The sequence below is a fragment of the Falco rusticolus genome, chromosome W (assembly GCF_015220075.1).
Source record: "Falco rusticolus isolate bFalRus1 chromosome W, bFalRus1.pri, whole genome shotgun sequence".
Classification (NCBI taxonomy): Eukaryota; Metazoa; Chordata; class Aves; order Falconiformes; family Falconidae; genus Falco; species Falco rusticolus.
The window spans coordinates 8,443,924-8,465,453 of NC_051209.1; the positions used below are offsets into that span (position 1 = coordinate 8,443,924).

At 41.8% G+C, this 21,530-nt stretch overlaps 2 protein-coding genes across 3 annotated transcripts in view; one reads left to right on the forward strand and one right to left on the reverse strand.

The window, feature by feature from the left end:
• Positions 1–1,002: 1,002 nt before the first annotated feature.
• LOC119140817 (BDNF/NT-3 growth factors receptor-like) overlaps positions 1,003–21,530 on the reverse strand; it is a 246,231-nt gene continuing 225,703 nt past the window's right edge. For both annotated transcript variants that reach the window (XM_037372444.1, XM_037372445.1), the window contains 2 exons: positions 4,633–4,791; positions 1,003–3,803 (listed from right to left, as the gene is read on the reverse strand). In XM_037372444.1, coding sequence (XP_037228341.1) covers positions 3,618–3,803; positions 4,633–4,791 — 345 coding nt within the window. In that variant the 3' untranslated portion in view covers positions 1,003–3,617. The remainder of the gene's footprint in view (positions 3,804–4,632; positions 4,792–21,530) is intronic.
• Positions 19,928–21,530, forward strand: part of LOC119140793 (BDNF/NT-3 growth factors receptor-like) — a 62,795-nt gene continuing 61,192 nt past the window's right edge. The window contains exon 1 of the mRNA XM_037372386.1: positions 19,928–20,099. Within this exon, the coding sequence (XP_037228283.1) occupies positions 19,928–20,099 (172 nt within the window). The remainder of the gene's footprint in view (positions 20,100–21,530) is intronic.

Here is a 21,530-nt window from a genome sequence, read left to right on the forward strand (position 1 = left end):
TTGTTCCCCTGCACTTGCCTCAATATAGCAGCATTTGAATTAATTTTCAGGCTGCAACAACTCAGAGATAGTCTTGTTCTAACACATTCCCGTTGTACCTTAGTCATTCAGTGACCTGATCATTTTATTGGGTTATTTCTTTTATTTTCAAAGTGTTTTGTAAAAGTCTACATCAGCCACAACAGAAACAATCTCTCAAAAAGATGTGGGTGAGGGGGAGAGAGAGAGAAAGAGCATGCAAATGCTGCTATTATTACTGCTGAATTTTGGTATTCTCACCATTGTCCTGCAGGTAGTGCTGCAGTCTGAATAGTCCTGGAATTATTTTGTTATTACATACAATTATAAAATGCTAGTGAAGCTGCACTGTTATTCTAGGACAATAAAAAAAGCAATAGCACAAACCTGAAAATGACAATAAATCAAACTGCTTTTGGAGCTTAGATCATTTCCTTGTGAGAAATCAGCAAGTCAGATGGGAATGGAAGAAAAGTTTTTAAGCAGTCATTTTGGGGAAAAAAGTGCTTGTTATATCTCTTGCATTTTAGCACTTTCTCTGCTGCACACCAGTCTAAAAAGTTGAATTTCACAAACATAGAAAAATATTTTTTTTCTTTTTTTATTTCGGTCATTTAGCAGACTTTTAATAGCACTAATTATAATTTGCAGTAATGTAGATGTATGTAAATTTATACATATATATTACCTTTTAATGAAAAAAGTAAAATATATATAACTACAGTTAATAGCTTGTCTACTCTGATTATGCCTTTTATGTATGATGAAGAAGAGTAATGATATAGCTTAAGGTTATCCATACTGGTGGCTTTGTTGAACATTTGGTCCTTTAGAGCAGGGGTCCTCAAACTCTTTAAACAGGGGGCCAGCGCATGGATGAAGTGGCAGGCAGTCATCTGCGGCTGCTTGGTTTCCCCCCCAACCCCCGGCGGGGGGGGGCGGGGGGTTTTGTAAATACTGGGGGCCAGATTGAGGACCCTGGGGGGCTGTATCCAGCCCACGAGCCGTAGTTTGAGGACCCCTGCTTTAGAGGTTTAACATACTGCTACATTATTGCACAATATGTTGTAACATTAGCTAGTCTCTAAAATGACTCATAGTCATTAGTCATAGTCATAGTAAATAAAAAATAAGATGCTGCTAAAGCACAATTTCAGGGGTTTGGTTTTTGTTGGTTTTTTGGAGTATACATTCTTTCAGTACTTGCAAAATCCACGTGTTTGATTTCAATGTTAGAGCCTACATTGCAACAGAAGCATCTCAATGCCTTTTTCTTAAGCTCATAAGAAACTAAAAATACAGCAGGCAGAAGCTTAACACCTCCCATTCCATCACCTGCAACCCTTTCCTACTGCACAGTATTAGCAGACTATGACACCTTCTTTTTCCACTGCTGTTATGTTGAAAATTATGTGCAAATTCCTTTATAACATAAAAATCAGATTCTCAAGAGAATGGGTTTCGCTGGATGCTCAGTCTTTATCTAGCTTTCTATGTGAACTAGCTTTCTATGTGAACTTTTAAGACAGTCTAGTAAAATTTTAAGGCTGATTTTGCTGGAATTTTTCTTAGACTTTATGTGTGTTTCCAGTTCAGTACTGGTTAAAAAAATAACATCTAGTTTATTAAAGGAAAACTGAGTATGGCTTTACAGCTATATTCTCATGTTTATTTGTAATGCTGCCTTTTTAATGACATTGAGAAGGGTAAAAATGTACCACTGTCCTGTGAACTGTTTTCTTTTGAAAATGTTCAAAATGTTTATGAGCTATCTCTAAAAGCTTCTGAAGGAACAAGCTAAAGTGCCTCAATAAATAATATATACAAGTAATTTATATATTAAGAATATTATGGGAACATTTGCAAAATTAAAATGTTTAATTTATTAAATATAATACTCTCAACACAAAGATGAAGGACTATTTTGATCTGGCTCATGTCAATAAGAAAAAACAAAGAGAAAAAGAAAAGAAAGATCACTTTTTTTGCAGCAATGCCCACTCACAGAGGGAGGCAAAAGTCTTGAGGACTAGGTAAGGTAGGTTTTCATTTGTAAGAAATCATATTAAAAATAATCCTACCTCTGAATTTGAAATCTTCAACTTCCAGTTTGAAAACCAAGATATACCCATGCATTTGTCATCAACACAGTGGCCATGCAAATGCTGTACATGTACAATGTCCATCCAATCAAAAACAAATAATTTTTTTAAAGTGGATATTGGGAATGACAGCACTAGCATTGACACAAATATGGTGCTGAATTCAGGGTCTTTGCACTCTGAATAGTAAGCTGTAATCTCAATGTCATTTATTTTGTCCAGGGATCTTAATCTATCCCCCACCGTGGCTTAAACATAACCAGTGATCTCTGTGCTTTAGATTATTCATGTAATATCAGTCTATTGTAATTGTGTCCTCCATTAGCCCCTTTAATGAAATATAAGTTAATGTTATTATGAGTTAGCTATATGAGGTTTATATATATGAGTTAGTACAAGGGTGTACTACAAGATGAAAGTTTATTTTCTGCACAAAGGGCATTAATCAACAAATACCATGCAGTTTTGCTTGCACAGTTAAAAAATATTGAGGAAGGAAGGAGTATGCTGCTGGACAAGCACCATATAAGATACACCTACCCCAGCATCTATAGCGTACCCTATCTTAACAAAATCCTTAGTTTAAACACTTGATCCTGAAATTAATCCTGTACATTAATAAGCCTAGCTTCAGCCTTTATTACCAAAGACTAGCTGGAGAACATTTTTATACCAGTGGCATGCCAATATCCTACCAGAAGACAAAATAAGGGCATGTGTTTTGTTCATCATTTTGTAGCATAATTGTGTGCAGTGCAGACAATATCTTTTTCCCTTTTATCATAGACTTGTATCTGGCAATGAAAAATGCTGGCCATGCACCTCCTTGAACAATCCCTTTACTCCTCAGAAAGACTATCCAAGGAAAGTGCTAAACCATCTCTTGCCTTCCATCAAATTGTTTGTGATTTTTTTAGTGGCTTTGGATGCCATCTGATCCCATGGTTCTTTCAGACATTGGGTCACATAAGTGCTCTTCTCATTCCATCTAGCTTTGTGTCTGCAAGAAATATGCTTCATGTAAAGAACATTAGTCTTTTTCTACCCATATGCTGAAGCAAAAAAACTGAGGTGAATACAAAGAGACTCCTGGTATCTATACAGAAGAAATCACAAAGTTTGAGATAAATATATTTTTCTATTCATCCACATCAAAAGCATGAATACAACAAGCCATTGTTAGTTGCGGTGGGTTAACTGGAGAGTCTGCTGATATAACAGATCAAGTTTTTAAGGCCTTTGTCTATGCGGAGTTACAATAATGCAGAAACCAAATTGATTAGAGGAAAAATGATAGAAACTGAGAGTGAAGATATGCTTCAGCAATGTCTAAAAAGTCAGTACTGTGTCTATAGATGTGTACATTGCTTGCCTTTTGAAAGCTTCTTCATATCTTTGTCATTAGTACTGTCAAAGTTAAGAACACATTTTAATGGAGTTCAGTGGCAGTTGAATACATTCATTCACGCAGATCATAAGAAGAAATGCTAGGATATTTTAGCCTAAAATATCCAGGTAAACTGGAGATGCCTTAGCCAAATTCTGGAGGAGGGAATGTATTTCTTTGATGTTGAGCCTCATGTGAGGGTCTCTTTGCCAACAGCCCAGCATCAACTCATATACTTCCTTGGGGCATGTGCGAGGTCGCTGCAGCACTCTGCCTTGAGTGATGCACTCAATCACCTACAAGAAATCACAAGGAAAGGATCAGTGTAGCCATTCCAATTACATAGGCCTCACCCATGGAAGAGCTAGCTGCTAATAGCCACAGCAGCCTCACTGGTGGAAGTCACCTGGCCACCTCTGCAGAAGAGCTGCATTTCTAGGTAGATGTACAGGTAGTGGGATATGATATGGAAAAATCACCATAACGTAGGATGTCAAGGAGCAATATCTGATGTAATGTGATGTTGTGTTAACCTGTGTTATCCCTTGCATTCATGAGGGAACAGTGGTAAGCAAGCAATATCATACCTGCCCTATATGTGTATAAATCTCACCTCATCTCAGAAGCAAGCAGTTTCAATCGTCTCACATAGAGCACCTCTCCCTCCCTCCTTATGCTTTATGAGTACCACCATGGCTAATTTGTGGAAAGGGATTACTTTTGATTTCCCAGGTATGAAGAGATTTCCATATTCCTTCAGTCTATTCAAGAATGTTTTAGAACAACTACTTTGTGACGATGACATTTCCTGATATGTAACTGAAATCACCCAATGCCAGTTTGGGAGACAGGTAAGCTCCTTTTTATTGCCTCGTGGTCACCCAGAGCAGACTATCCTATACAAAGGAAGAAGGTATGTCCCAACTTAGTATAGTCCTACTTCCATCCATCTGAGAAAAGGGTGAAAAAGAATTTCAACCACAAAGTTTGTGACAATACCATAATTATATGATATCAGGGTAATTGCTTCTACTAAATAAATTTACTGTTGTCCTTTCCCCAGAGAAGCCATGCCACCAGTTAAAATGCCGCCCTCTATGTTATTTGAAAATATAATACACACACCTCATTGTTTGAGAGCTGATACCATGGCTGTTTGCCATAGGTAAATATTTCCCATAATATGACCCCCAGGCTCCAGACATCGCTTTCTGTGGTGAACTTTCTGTACATGATACTTTCTGGAGGCATCCAACGAATAGGCAGCATTGTGTGACCTCCAACCTGAGGGGAAAAATAAAGAAAGAGTTAGAAATAATTCCTCTAGACCTCCAGGAAGAGTATTGAGATGCTAAGCCAGGGAAATCCACATTTTCTTTTTTCCCATCTGCTGCCATTCACTTTAAAGAGCTCATAAGAACTAGGGAGCTGTGATCCAACCTCCTCTCTCCCAAATGGTGATCACTGCCATGATAGATTTCTCAATAGAATCTCCAAATAAATTGTTTCTGAATTATAAACTAATCTTCTACATTTATTTTGTACCCCCTACACAAGGAACTGAATGCTTTATAAAAATATTAACTAAACCTATCAATCCATTAGAAATTAGTCTGGTATTACTCTCAATCTTAAGGCTGAGAAAATTGTAAAAGATTCATGCAATGAAATCTACCAGATATCAGCTGAGATCCATAAAGACACAGTAACTGCATGACACAAAAGCATCAGGATCTATATGGTTTAATCTATTAATTATGAAAGAATTAAAGCAATGCTACTGTCTGTAGGTAATTTCCAAAGTTAACCAATGCATCAAATTTTGTTCGAAATTAACTACCCAGTTCTACACAGCTTTCCAAATTTTCAGTCCTTTGGATATATACACTTGATAATCATTAACTTACAAGACATGGACTCTGTGCCTCAAATCATCACATGTTGAATTCCCCAGGCATCTTTTCCTGAATTAATGCCTTTCTGAAAGTCTTGAAATTTCCCCAAAATGCTATACTTTTAAAAAATTGAGTTACTTAAGCTGAATGTAAATAAAAAATATAAATTAATAAACTCTTGCTTTTCATTCTAGTTTCTAAACAACTTACTGTTCCTAATATGTTCTGACTAGATCACATAAATGAATAAATCCACTCAAGTACTTTTAAAATAGTCTAACCAGCTAAGCTAGAATAGAAGAGCTCAGTTGGAAGGGACCTACACTGATCATCTAGTCCAGCTGCATGACCACTTCAGGGCTGATCAAAAGTTAAAGCATGTTATTAAGGGCATTGCCCAAATGCCTCTTAAACACTGACAGACTTGGGGCATCAATCACCTCTCTAGGGAGCCTGTTTCAGTGTTTGACCAGCCTCTTGGTAAAGAAATGTTTCCTAATGTCAAGTCTGAACATCCCCTGACACAGCCTTGAACTATTCCCATATGTCCTGTCGCTGAATATCAGGGAGAAGAGATCAGCACTTCTGCCTCTACCTCCCCTTCTCAGGAAGCTGTAGAGAGTAATGAGATTGCCCCTCATTCTCCTTTTCTCTAAACTAGACAAACCCAGAGTCATCAGCTGCTCCTCATAGAATATGCCAGGGGTCCTCAAACTTTTTAAACAGGGGGCCAGCGCGCAGATGAAGTGGCAGGAGGTCATCTGCGGCTGCTTGGTTTCCCCCCCCAACCCCCGGTGTGTGTGTGTGTGTGTGTTCTGTAAATACCAGGGGCTGGACTGAGGACCCTGGGGGGCTGTATCCGGCCCGTGGGCCGTAGTTTGAGGACCCCTGGGATATGCTTTCCAGCCCTTTCACCAGCCTCTGTACCTTACACATCCAAGTACCTTAACATCCTTCTTAAATTATGGAGCCCAGAACTGCACACAGTACTCAAAGTGAGGTCACACTAACACTAAATAGAGCAGGATAATGAACTCTTTTTGGCCTGCTGGTTATGCTGCGATTAATTCACCCCAGAATGCAGTTTGCCCTATGGCTGCCAGGGCACGCTGCTGACTCCTATTGAGCCTGCTGTCAACCAGCACCCCCAGATCCCTTTCTGCAGGGCTGATCTCCAGCTACTCCTCTCCTGATCTATACTTGTGCCTGGCATTACTCCCACAACAGGTGCAGAATCTGGCTTTTGTTCTTGTTAAATTTTATGCCATTAACAATTGCCCAATGCTCCAGTCTATCTAGATCCCTCTGCAAGGCCTCTCATCCCTCAAGAGAGTCACCAGCACCTCCCAGTTTAGTATCATCAACAAACTTGCTAATGGTCCATTCAACTCCTGCATCCAGATCATTGATAAAAATATTGAACAGAACTGGTCCTAGAATTGAGTCCTGACGAACACCGCTGGTGACTGGTCACCAGCCAGATGTAGCCCCATTCACTACAACACTTTGAGCCCTGCCCTTCAGCCAGGTCTTCACCCAGCACACCGTGAACCTCCTCATCCCACAGTTGTACAGCTTGTCCAGAAGGATGCTGTGAGGGACAGTATCAAAAGCCTTCCTAAAATCCAGAAAAACTACATCCAACCGCCTTCCCTTCATCCACTAGGCAGATGACCTTATCGTAGAAGGATATCAGATTAATTATAAAAGGACTTTGTGAACCCATGTTGACTGTGCTGATGATTGCATTATTCTTTAAATGCCTTTCAGCAGTACCCAGTATGATCCTCTCCATAATTTTTCCAAGTACTAAGATGAGACTAACAGTTCTGTAGCTTCCTGGGTCTTCCCTCATGCCCTTCTTGTAAATTGGAATACTGTTGATTAGCTTCCAGTCAGCAGGGACCTCCCCAGACTCCCAAGACTTTTGGTAGATGATCAAGAGGGGTCCTGCTGTAACATCTGCTGGCTCCTTCAGTACTCTGGGATGAATCCCATCAGGCCCCATGGAGTTGTGAACATTCAGCTGATACAGCTGGTTCCTTACAATTTCAGTGTCCACAAATGGAAAGTCATTGTTACCACAGTTGTGGTCCCTCCAACTCAGAGAACCGGGCAGCCCAAGGTCTATCAGTATTATTAAAGGCTGAGGCAAAAAACACATTGAATGCCTCTGCTTTTTCTTCATCCCTAAATGTCAGTGCTAAAGTTTAACCCCAGCTGGCAACCAAGCACCTCGTAGCCACTCACTCACTTCCCCTCAAACAGAAGGATGGGGAGGAGAAATGGAAAGGAATGTAAAACATGAGGGTTGAGATAAGAACAATTTAATAGGTAAAGCAAAAGCTGCGCATGCAAGCAATGCAAAATAAGGAATTCATTCATTGCTTCCCATGGGCAGGCTGGTGTTTGGCCATCCCCAGGAAGGCAGGGCTCCATCACGTGCAATGGTTACTTGGGAAGACAAACACCATAATGCCAGATGTCCCCCCTTCCTTCTTCTTCCCCCAGTTTATATACTCAGCATGGTGTCATATGGTATGGAATACCTCTTTGGCTAGTTTGGGTCAGCTGTCCTGGCTGTGTCCCCTCCCAGTTTCTGTTCCCCTCCAGCCCTCTTGCTGGCAGGGCCCAAGAAACTGAAGTGTCCTTGACTTAGTATAAACATCACCCAGCAATGACTAAAACCATCAGTGACTTATCAACATTTTTCTCACACCAGATCCAAAACACAGCACTGTACTACTAAGAAGAAAATTAACTCTATCCCAGCTGAAACCAGGTGACTGTCTTCAACAATATTGGTTCTATGTTTTCCTTGCACCTCCTCTTGCTATTAACATACTTTTAAAAAGCCTTTCTTGTTTTCTGACACAACACTGGCCAGTTTCAACTCTAATTGAGCTTTGGACTTTTGTGTCTTCTCCCTGCATGTACCAACCACGTCTCTGTAATCTTCCTGCAAAGCCTGACCTTCCTTCTATTGATCATACAATTTCTTTTGTCTCCTGAGATCCAAGACGAGCTCCCTATTCAGCCAAGCTGGTCTTCTGCCCCGCTTGCTTGACTTATGATACAATAGGATTGCCTTTGTGTAGGACAAGGCCTCAAGGACAAGAGTCCAAGTACTGATAGCCTGATGAATAGAGACTTGTTAGAACTTGTAGGGCACAAGCCCTGGGAGCAAAGGAACAAGCTAACTGCAGGCCCCTGAGCCGGCACAGTTAAGGAGGCAACCAGACGGACAGAGAAACGAGTAGCCAGATAAGGGAACAGATGGCGCCAATATGTAATTAAGAAAGCCGCGTAGAAAGAAACTCCCTAACCTTGGAATAAAAATTATTGCTAGGTCAAGATAAACTAGTAAGTATCTATTGTTCTAACGGTGTGCCTTAAAAATTAACCAATTAGTGTTTTTTACGCTTAAGATTTAACCAATCAGTGTGTAATATGTAGAAGGTAGAAACATATATAATTGTAAGAAAATCACTAATAAATGGACATTTGCTTGCATCAAGCTGCGTCCCGTCTCTTCATTCGCCGCAAATTGGTGACCCCGACGTGATACGTTTAAGGATCTAACGTGAAGGGCTCTCGAATCGCCTATCTGAGCGACATGCAGCGAATCCCACAGAACTTTGAATGATCTGCTGAAAGGAAGCAGGAGCTGGCTGGCCATAAATCCCTCTGGAGTTGAGAGGTGAGCTGTGGGAAATCTGTAACGGGGAATCAGGCTTCGTCCCCAGAAAGAGACGTATATATCTAGTCAGATCAGGGAGTCCGTGCCTCAGTCTCCTCAAATGGTGACCCCTATGGTGGTGTTCCGAAGCCTTGGAAGAATAAGGACGGAAAAAAGACAGCTCGTGGAAGAGGGCTGCGTTCCGGAGGAGACGGCTTGGCTGAACGAGTGTCTTGCTGTCTGGACCAGGCGGACAACCTAAACCCCGAGGATAACGCCTGTATGCATCGAGACAGGTGAGCAGCCAAGAAACCTTAGAGATTTTAAATATTTGAAGAAATTTTAAGAAGCTTTAGAAACCTGTACTCATTGAGACAGGCGAGCAGTCAAGAAACTTTAGAGACTTTGAAAGAAATTAAAGCGGTCAGCAGACAATTGTATGATGCTGCCGCAGAGGGGAACTCCGTGTCGGGAATGCATTTAGCACCTTGGTGGCAAATTCTGACTACTCTTTGCCAAGTGTGGACTAATTCTACTAACGGTGCTAAACCAGAGGAAGCTGTAAATTCCACCGACAGCGTGACTCTTCTCAAGACACTGTCAGCGATGGCGATTCCGTCCACACCTCCTCTGCCCCCAAAGCTTCTGTCACTGACTGCAGCGACCCTCACAACACAGGACCAAGCACGGGAACAGGACAACTCAGACAATGATTTTATTGACACTGATAAACCTGTAAGAAACTATGGAATAGGGTATTGTTTATTAAGATTTATGTTAAGCCCAATGTAAAGATTAGGCAACAAAAGATAAGATAACCGCCAGGTGTCCAGGATGCCGCTTGTGAAAGATAAGATAACCGCCAGGTGTCCAGGATGCTGCTTGTGCATATGAATGAAGGGTCAACACCTCCACTACTTCATGAACACGAAAGTAAAAAAAAAGGTATAAAAAGGGACTGTTTGAACTGCTCAGGACGGCAGTTGGCGGAGCGCAGACTCCCCTGTCGTCCAGCGCTGTTTTTGCTCGTATTCTACTTGCTGTAATTAATAAAAATTTTAATTGGATTATGATCTATTGTGGTCTCAATTTATAACAATTCTGGTGCTGTGACTCGGATAAGGAACGGTGGGCTTTGGTCCTCCGGGGAGGCGCCCCGCGACATTTCGCGGCCCCGCGACCAACAGCTTACTCCAACCTTACCGACGAACCTAAATTCTAGAATAATGAGCAAAGGAGAAACCGGTAAAATCCCATAAAATTCTGTGCACGGGAGTCCGGACGAAGACGCAGGACGCGTAAGTATATTGCGAATTTGTTCGCGGGTTTGCCGTTCGGGCGGGATTGGGTTTCCTGGAATATAACGAGTGAGAGGTTCGATATACTGAACCAAGCGAGTGCGGACTCTTAAGTACTGCGTCTCCCATCTCCCGCGAGGGACTGGGCCAGGAACAAGGGGAGCGAGTGAGTGTATGTTTGTGGATATTCCAGAAGATGGGGGCGAAGGGCAGCAAGCCTTCGACTCCCATGGGAAGGGTACCCACTGTACCTAAGAATACCCCTCTGGCATATATCTTAGACAATTGGAGATATTTCCCTGGAACCCTAGGGAAAGATAAGCAGAAGATGATAGAATATTGTACTAAGATATGGGGAGGGAAGAAGATTTCTAAAAATGTCTTTTGGCCAGTCTATGGGTCAGAAGAAGATTGGGTAAGACAGCAATTAAACCTCTGGGTTAATAATAAAAAAAAAAACAACCCCTTAACCCAGAGGAGAGTCAATATGCGGAAGTGTGGCTAGAAAGACCGGGAGCTAGACTTTACCTGCTGAATGAAATAGAAATTAAACAACGAAAAAAAGAAGGAAGAGTTAGACGAAACCCTTCTAACCCCCCCTCCTTACATTCCTCCTCCTGCTCCCGCAGCCCCTCCAGAGGTCCCCAGAGAGCCCACTCCCCCACCAGAGTCGGAACAAGGGTCTCCCCCTCTTCCTAGACGCGTAACTAGAAGTCAAAAAGGGGCAGCTCAGATGTACCCCCTAAGGGAAATACCCATGGGGGGACCTCAACCTGTCATCGGATATATTTCCGTACCCCTAAACTCGGCTGACCTACGAGATTTTAAAAGAACCAAGATGGGAAACTTAATTGAGGACCCACTTGGAGTGGCAGAAAGATTAAATCAATTTTTGAAATGGCCACTTCAAAGACCTAATTGGGATAATCAGGATCCGGTGCATAGAACTCATATGCAGGACCTGAGAACTATAGTAATTCAGGGAATTAGAGAAGCAGTACCCTGTGGCCAGAATATCAATAAAGCATTTAATGAAATGCAAAAGAAAGACGAAAGCCCTACTGAGTGGCTGGAACGACTGAGGAAAGCCCTTCAGCTGTACTCTGGGGTAAATCCAGACGACCCTTTAGGGTAAGCGCTCCTCAAAACTCAGTTTGTGGCAAAATCATGGGAAGATATCAGAAAGAATATTGAAAAGTTAGAAGACTGGCAGAATAGAGGGTTGGATGAATTATTGAGGGAAGCTCAGAAAGTCTACGTAAGGCGGGAAGAAGAGAGCAGCAAGCGACAAGTAAAAATGATGGTAGCAGCGGTCAGAGAGGATCGCAAAGGGCGGACTGGTGAACACAGGTCTGCTGGAACGAAACAAGGGAGCGTAGTAGTAAAGAAGGAACAGAGATGTTGTTTTTACTGTGGAAAGAAGGGACATATAAAGAAGAATTGCAGAGAAAGGATCAGGGATGAGGAAATATTGAAAACGGAATAGGGACGGCCACGCGTCGCCGGAATCTCGCAAAGGCTGCAACGGCGCTGACGAAGGTATGGAGAGACAAGCGACGTACGATTCGCTCATATGCTTTTTAGAAAAGCGGAGCGTTCGGGACATAGATTGTAAAAAGGCATTACCCGGGTTATTAGCGTATGGGATAGCATCCGGGTCCCCCGCGGCAGCGGCGATCGGCGGCGCAGCCAGGCAGGCCCCTTCCCGGCCGCGGTTTCTCTCCGAGGCGGCACCCCCCCACACCCCCCCCCTCCGATCGGCGCCATGGCGATGCAAGCGGCCAAGCGAGCTGACATCCGGCTGCCCCCAGAGGTCAATCGGACCCTTTATATTCGGAACCTGCCGTATAAAATCACAGCGGAGGAAATGTATGATATTTTTGGGAAATACGGACCTATTCGACAAATCAGAGTTGGAAACACTCCTGAAACAAGAGGAACAGCTTAAGCTCCTTCAAGGAAAAATACGGAATTGATTACAAACCCACCAAAAAAAGTGCTTCAGATGTCCCCTACAAGAAATGGGTTTCTGCCTTGAACTATCAAACATCTCTGTGCTTAAAGAGAAGCCTTTTTGCCTTAATGGAGATAATTTATTCTGTATTCTGTATTTATGCTGTATTCTGAATGTGGAAATTGGTTGGGACTAGGAGGCTGTCTTAAAGGCATTTTGCAAACGGGATTATTATTTTTGATCATTATTGTAATAATAGTTTTTTGATCAAAACCAGCCAAAATTATTTGTAAGCATTAGGCATATCTGGAAGAGAATGCCTTTATTTGAATCAGCAGTTAAGGTGTAGTTTAGTCTGATGCTGTGGTTTTATCTGCTTCTGGTGAATTCTTGAAGTGATGAAATCAGAGATACAAGGTCTACTAAGAATTATGAGGTAATAAGGTAATAATCTAAGTAAGAGTGCTGTCTTTTATATCTACAAGTGCAATATGCTTTTATGTAGCAGAGAGAAACTTTAACAATACTGTTGCTTGAGCGAGATGTGCATGTGACAACTTGGGAAAAGGGATATCACAACTGGAGTGCAACAGTGTTTCTACGTCTGGCAGAGTGAAATCTTTCAAGACCTGAGTTTAGACAGTCTAAAATAAATTGTTAGTATTCAGAAAACCCATCTTAAGCCTCTTTTGCTTACATAGTGTTATGGAAGTCAACTGCTATTGTAGAGAAGTAATGATTTTTTAATACATATTAACGAGTACTACTATTTTACCTTGAGGCAGTTGAGTGAGAAATACTCACGTGTAGCATTTGAGGGAATGTCAGCATAAATCGCACTTACATTAAGACTGCATTTTTAATTACTGTACTCGTTAAGATTCGATGATGCCATAAGGCTAAGGCCTTTTATCACAGATCGGTTCTGAACTAAAAGGTGTGTGCACATGTAGATATGCACATTTGTGTTATTTTCCTTAATTGGCTACAAAATAATATAATTAGGTTGGGGACTAGATCTTGGGAATTTGTCTATTATACTTCTGTTTGTTAAGGAACGTGCATAACATACAGCACCCATGTAGGCTTGGCTTGTGGCACAGTTGTCAAATTTAGCATAGACATTCAGACAGATAAGCAACGTACTCTTCTTGTGTGTATCACCTACAAGCCATTATGGCTTAGTGTGTAAATCTGTATGTAACTATTGAAAAAAAACACTTATGAATGTATATAGCTTAGAACTAATTTTTTTTCCCTTTGTTAATTCTTTGATACCAATGAGGAATTCTTCAGAAAATGTATGGACTGGTTGGTTGCATAAGGGCAGTTGTTATTTGGACAGAAAATTGTTAATGGTCAGGGATTTTCCACTAAAATATTTGCAAATATTCCAAGTCAAACATCAGTTTGGTTTCTTTTGGGGTTTTGAGCTTGCATTAGTCCATGTTCAGAACTTTAAAATTACCTTTGAATTTTTTAAACTTTTTATATCACTGGAACAGAAAGAGCATCTAAATTAAAGCTTCAAGCTAACTTTATTTTTCAAGTATTTCAGGAATTATACTTCTGAACTGAGATTTTATAAGTTGGCTGTGTATTTTCCTGTGTTAAAACGCTGTTATTGAAAATGGTCAACCAAGCCTGTGTCGCCCAAAATAAAAACGGGGGAATTGTGGATAACTGGCTAGCTGAAAAGGGTCACATAGACATAGTCCAGCTGGCTGAACAAAAATGCACATCGCTCTCAGCTTATCTGAAGTAAAGCAAAAATACACTGTCTTTGGCTGTCCTTGTTACACAATAACAGGAAGATTTTGGTGGGAAAAGAATGTTGCAGGTGGGAACAGAAAACTACAGAAGAGAAACTAGGGGTGGGCTTGGTATTTAGGCAACTAACCAATAATGAGCTTAACTTTTGTAATATGTATGAGCTAATTATAAGAAGGCATAAAAGGTGACTGTAAGAGACAATAAACGAAGTCTGCTGATCACTCATATTGAGTGACTGTGTCTTCCCTCTGTCGCGACACATGGGGCGACCTCAACCTGTCATCGGATATATTTCCGTACCCCTAAACTCGGCTGACCTACGAGATTTTAAAAGAATCGAGATGGGAAACTTAATTGAGGACCCACTCGGAGTGGCAGAAAGATTAAATCAATTTTTTGGGACCAAACCTTTATACTTGGGATGAGATGTAATCTATCCTTGGTCAATTATTTACTACCGAGGAAAGAGATATGATGACAAGCAGGAATGAGACTGTGGGATGCTCAGCATGCCTAGGAACCCCAAGCAGATATTAAATGGCCACTCCAAAGACCTAATTGGGATAATCAGGATCCAGTGCATAGAACTCATATGCAGGACCTGAGAACTATAGTAATTCAGGGGATTAGGGAAGCAGTACCCCGTGGCCAGAATATCAATAAAGCATTTAATGAAATGCAAAAGAAAGATGAAAGCCCTACTGAGTGGCTGGAACGACTGAGGAAAGCCCTTCAGCTGTACTCTGGGGTAAATCCAGGCGACCCTTTAGGGTAAGCGCTCCTAAAAACTCAGTTTGTGGCAAATAGGAGAGTCAGGGGCTCTATATCTTAGGGGACCGGAGTCATCATGAGCCCTTGATAAAATTAAAAATAGGTCCCCATAAACAAGAGTTCACCTTTTTAGTAGACACTGGGGCTGAAAAATCAACTATTAAGCAAATACCTGAGGGATGTAAAGTTTCCCCTGAAAAAGTACAAGTAATTGGGGCAAAAGGAGAACCCTTTAAAGTAAGCAAAATCAAAAATGTGGTATTCGAAACTGAAAATAAATTTGGAATGGGTGAACTCTTGCTCGTCCCTGAAGCAGAATTTAATCTGTTAGGACGAGATTTAATTGTTGAATTGCAATTAGAAATTAAAATAAAAAATCAAGAGCTAACAGTGATATGGAGAAATAGTGTGAAATGGGGACAATGGACATCGATTGTGATTGTATATGTCTGCTCAAGGAATGTGGGTATGGTGACTGGTCATGGGTGCAATGTCTGGTCACATAGGCACACAGCTCTGAGGAGACAACTACAGTTTTGAGGAGACGCCTGCCCTTCTTCCTCTAACAAAGGGGCTATTTAAAAGAGAATGAGAAAAGGATGAGAGATATTCCAATGCTATCTAGAGGGAGGGAGTGCTAAGTCTCCTTGCTGGAGAAGATCGGATGGTCACAAGGACATGAATCACCTACAAACCTGCAAGACCACCACATTCCAGGCAAAGGACTGATAAGCTAATTAACATACAAAGCGGGGTTTAGGTAACAAATATGTATAGGCGTTAATTGAATATTCATTTGTTTTATTGTATAAATGTGAGATGGTTCATCATTTCGGGCATGCACGCTTGTGGAGGAGCGATCCCCCGTGCATCTGCGCGCAATAAACATACCTACTTTATAACTTTCGAGTTATAGAGTCTAATTCCGCACGTCAGTTTGGCGAGCCAGGCAGGAGGATTTCTGCTCGGCTGAGGGACCAGCTGCGGAGCGGACGCTCCTAGGCACGCCCCGGGAGATTTCCTCGGAGGAGCCTCCTCTTCTCAGCTGTTCACCCGGGAGCAGAAGAGAAACCCCTGGATCCACGGATAAAACGGTATGTTTAGAAACGGGGCGGCTGGTGAGACGCACGGAGACGTCTGGCGCGCAGCGTAGTCCCCAGGAGGAAAGGTACCTTGGGAGGGGGTTTGCTGACCAAGGGGTGGCCGCTAGCGATCTTGAGGGCAGATCGAGCAAATCCGAGGTTACTGCCATTCCTAAAAGCCCGGAGGCCTCGTGACGGAAAGCGGGGGGCGGGACGGAATAAGGCGGAATCTCACAGGAACAAGAGGGACCTCACAGCAAAAGTAAAAGGGAAACATTTGCGTAGGAAAAAGAGGAAGCTAAAAACATCCTTTAGGTTGTTTTAAGAATTGGGGAATTCCTGGAATGTAACAACTGAAATAGCGCTCTGTGTCTTGTTTGTTCTATGTGTTGTCTTGTTATATGTTCAAAACTCGGAGTTATGAAATGTATGTTGAAAAATATTAACATTCTGGTAATTCGTAGCAAATAGCGGAAAACTTAACACTCTGCTTAAGACCAGGAAAAATTGGTTTTTGTTTATTGTTTGGTTTTTGACAATTGTTCATTGAAATGCATACTTTGTGAACTGTTAGTGTTCCTAAGAGTTTGTACATAAGTGCACGGTACCGTATAACATACTGCTTGTGTGACTGCGGGCTGCCCGGAGAGTGTGAATGGTGTGATTGAGATGCGCATTTTGATTTTCCGTGTATAGCTTAATTATTTTGACTGAGTGTGAGTGCAAGAGTGCTTGAGACAGGCGTTTGAGTGCAAAACGAGTAAGAAGCTCTATCCGTGTTTCTGACCTTGGGTGGCTAAGGCGGCCGGAAAAAAAGAAAAACCAAAGTAATTCAAATTGCAAAATGGGAAATGGAAGGAGTAAGCCCTGTGAAAAATCGCCCTTGGGTTGTATATTAAAACATTGGAGTGATATTGTAGGACATGGTGGTACCGAAAATAGAAGGAAATTGGTTAAATATTGTAATCAGTGGTGGCCTTTGTATAAATTGGAGAGTGATGCGAAATGGCCTCAGGTGGAGGAACGTTAGATTATAACACTCTCCTGCAATTAATGTTGTTTCTGAGGACAGAGGGAAAATGGGATGAAGTATCATATGCAGACATGTTCTTTGTCCTCCAGGACAAACCTGAGTGGCAAAAGGACTGTGGATTGGTACGCCCTCGGGATCCTATGGTACTAGCACTAGAAAGAGTGCGGGATTAACATCACCTGATCTTTGATTGTGGCTCTAGAAAAGGATAGGAAAAAACTGAGACCTAAACTAGAAAGATGTTCTTGTTGAAATTTTTGTGTTAAAAAGTTCAGGTTGCGGTTCCTTCTGTGGAGCAACCAGAACGAAACACGTTGTAAGATATAAAAACTTGTACTGATGTATGTAAAACCTGAGGCGGGTGTGTGTGTGTGTAAGTGTTGGGGTGAGTTTGTACAAACCCCCGTACCCCCTCGAAGGTGCGACTGAATCATGCTGGGATGCATGGCAGGATGTTTTCTGTTTGCCTGCGAAGGCATGATATGTAAGAACACAGACTTAAAGCAACAAGTAGTAGATTTGCATTCAGGGTAAGAAAGAGTTAAAACAGAAGTGCTGCTGCAGAGGCAGGCTTGTGTAACCTGCAGAGCAGGAAGAGCATCTCCTGCCCCGAACCCTTCTGCTGGGGAGGAGGAGGGGTTGCTGTTGCTGACGATTGAGCAGAAGGACCTGATAATGTCACCCCAATTGCTGCAGCATTTGCAGTACAACAGGACCGGTAACGGCCCCTTTAGGGCAGGGAATGGGTATGAGGTGGAATTTCAGTGAATACAAAACCAACTTCCTTGTTAAACTTCAGTAATAAATAAATAAATAAATAAATTTGTTACAGTTGTGGGAGCTGCTGGCCAACAGGAAAACATCCTGAAACCTTTAAAGTACAAAGTAAAAAAAAAAAAAAAACAAATAAGAATGCCAAATTCACTAAAATCTTTGTTGGCATGAGATTTATTAGAACATCTAGACGTTTAAAGAAGGGGAAATGAAATTAAAAGTTAAATATGATCAAGTAATTGAAATATTGAGCTTATCTTTAATTCAACAGAAAAGAGGAAAAGAGGACCTCCCTGAAGTAAAAGAAATTTTTAACCAGGTGTATCTGAAAATAAATTCCAGGAAAGGTGAAAAATGCTTTACCTGTTACAGTAAAAATGATAAGGGGGAGGCTTGCCCAGTTCAGATAAAAACAATATCCCTTGGTCAGCAAGGCTGTGGGGATATTGGCAGAAAAAGTGAAATAAAATACACTCTGTAGTAGTTCTACTAATGTAAATCTGTGTGTTTTGCCATGACAGTGACTTGTTATGGGATGTGCAGATGAAACTGCATTGACAATGAAGTACAAGGAATAAGGTTGGTCAGGTGCCTCCTACCATAGTCAAGGGCAAGACTGGGTTGGCCTCTGTGTTTGCCACCAAGAAGAATCTTGAGCTCCGCTGCTGGCTGCAACCCAGCAGGCGTTGAGCGGTGGGAACATATGCCATGCCAGACCTTGATGTGAGGAATGGCCCCCTCTGTTATAAGAGGGTCATCCAGGAAAAAGAACATAAGGTGGCCCATAGAGGCACTGATTTGGAAATTGGAAACTGCCTGGCCGACCATGAGGCCAGATGAGTAACAGAGGAGGTAGGAAAGGAGGAATTATCCTTAATACCAGACGATAAAATCCAAACTGTAAGTACAGATCAAGAGCCAAACTATTCTAAAGAAAACTTAAAGGTAATTCAGGACATGAATTATAAAATAAAATTAAGTAAGTGGACTTATTTAAGGGATGGTTGTATAGTGGTACCATCCAATTTAATATGGACCACAGCCCTATTATTAATGAGACGCATTGGGGAGCTGATACTTTATATAAAAGTCTAAATCAGAAATTGAAAGGGCGAAACTTGTATACTGTAATAAAACAGGTGACTCAGCAATGTGAAATGTGTTTACGCAATAATCCCAATACAGCAAATAAAATAAAACTAGGGAACATTAGCAGAGGGAATGTTCTAGGGCAACATTGGCAGATCGATTTCTCAGAACTTCCTTGAAAAGGGGGGTATCGATATTTGTTGGTACTAACAGATACCTTTTCAGGTTGGCCAGAACCCTTCCCGTGCAGAACTGCTACAGCCCGGGAAGTGACCAAAATACTGCTCCAAGAGATAATACCTAGGTTTGGAGTCCCAGCAGTAATGTCCTCGGATAGAGGACCACATTTTGTGTCCAGAATAGTACAACAGATCAGCCACCATCTAGGAATAGATTGGCAATTACATACCCCATACCGACCACAATCGAGTGGCCAGGTGGAAAAGATGAATCATCTAATCAAACAACAGATTGTCAAGTTAGGCCAAGAAACAAATCTAACTTGGCCCCAGTCTTTGCCATTAGCTCTTACACGAATTCGAACTAGACCGAGAGCAAAAGAGGGGCTTAGCCCATTTGAAATTTTATATGGACGACCCTATGGGGTACAAAAGGGGATGTCTTCACAGATTGGTGAAGAAACAATGACTTCCTATATGGTGGCACTAAACAAACAATTAATAAGAATTGAGAAGCATGTGATGGGAACACGCAGTAGGGGTCTGGATGGACCTGTTCACGATATACAACCAGGAGACTATGTATACGTTAAGTGTTTTGCAGATAAAACCCTGGAACCACAGTGGACCGGACCTTTTCAAGTCCTACTCACCACCGACACTGCAATCAAGGTTGAGGGACAGAATTGTTGGATTCACCCTACCCGGATTAAGAAAGCCCCTGCAACTTCGTGGAAAGTAACCCCAGATAAAAAAGAACTGAAACTCAAATTTACTCGGACAAATGGGAACAATGTGGGTGGCAATTAAAGCTGCAAAGTGGGAAGCCTATGTAAACAGGCAGAAAGCCCGAAGCAGCTGTTCTCCTGAAGAATTCCCTTGCTGCCGAGAAGATGGTACACCCCGTGGCTCGAAGCAACCGAGTCGACGGGCAAGGCAGAGGAGGAACAAACTGTGGAGAAAAGAACCAGAACAATGGGACACTAAAGCAACAATGGCCGAACTTCCCCAGGACTGGAGTAGTCCAGGACACCATGTCTGAACTCCGGAAAAGGTTAGATCAACGTAAGAAAGATCGTGAGGCGGGCAGGTCATGGTATGAAAACTGGTTTAATATCTCACCTTGGCTAACCACTTTGTTGTCTGCTTTAGCAGGACCACTTATTATGTTGATTCTGGGACTTATATTTGGGCCTTGTATATTACGCTACACTTTATTAGAGAACGGTTTGACATAGCTAAATTGCTTATTTTAACTACGAGGTCTAGGGCAAAATATAAGAGTGTATCTATTAATGAGGATGAAGATTGTTGCGAATGCGTTATGCCACTTGAAAACTATGCCTATTGTAATTGTGAGGTATTACCTTGTGAGTGTTATGATAAATGTTGGGATTGTGGAAAAAGGTTTGTTCGCAGTGCCGAGAATGAAAGCAGCGTCTAATAAACAATAATAGGATAAAAAAAAAAAAAAAGGGGGGATTGTAAGAAACTATGGACTAGGGTATTGTTTATTAAGATTTATGTTAAGCCCAATGTAAAGATTAGGCAACAAAAGATAAGATAACCGCCAGGTGTCCAGGATGCTGCTTGTGCATATGAATGAAGGGTCAACACCTCCACTACTTCATGAACACGAAAGTAAAAAAAAAGGTATAAAAAGGGACTGTTTGAACTGCTCAGGACGGCAGTTGGCGGAGCGCAGACTCCCCTGTCGTCCAGCGCTGTTTTTGCTCATATTCTACTTGCTATAATTAATAAAAATTTTAATTGGATTATGATCTATTGTGGTCTCAATTTATAACAAACCTTTTGATCCAGGTCCTATAGATCTGGAAAAGGAGCTAGACCTTTCCCCCACTCCCTTGTCTCTCCTGATGCATTGATTGTATTTTGGGGGAGGGTGAAAGGGGTCTGAGGGATTGGTGGCAGGAATGCAAGTGGGAAGCGCTTAAGCGAGGGGTTTTGGGAGTCGCTATGGCATGTTCAGTATTTTGTCAGACAAATCAACCTGCAGAGTGGCAGCCTGTGCAATACGAGGCTGTTAAAGGGTTAAGCAAAGCAGTGCGGGAAGGGGGGATTCATAGCATATTTGCTATGTCCCTTCTTGAAGTGATGGCAGAGCCTTATACACTCACACTGCATGATTGGAAGTTATTGCTTTGTATGGTACTAACTGATACAGTCTATGATGTGGTTATCTGATTTTTGTGAGCTATGTGTAGTGGCCTTGATTGAAAACCTTAATCGGGGAATTGCTGTTAACTATGAGCAGTTGGCTGGAGCAATTAACTGTGCCGATTCTGTGACTCAGGCAAGGTATCCCAGGGACAACTGTTTGCAAATGAATGAGATGGCTATTAAGGCAGTCAGGATGCGGGAGTCTTGCCACAGTGTTGCGGGGTCCTAGAGAGTCACTAACTGTAATACTAACTTGATTGATTGGCTTCAGAATATTTTGCAACAAGTCGAACATCAGGAAGCTCAAGGGTTGCT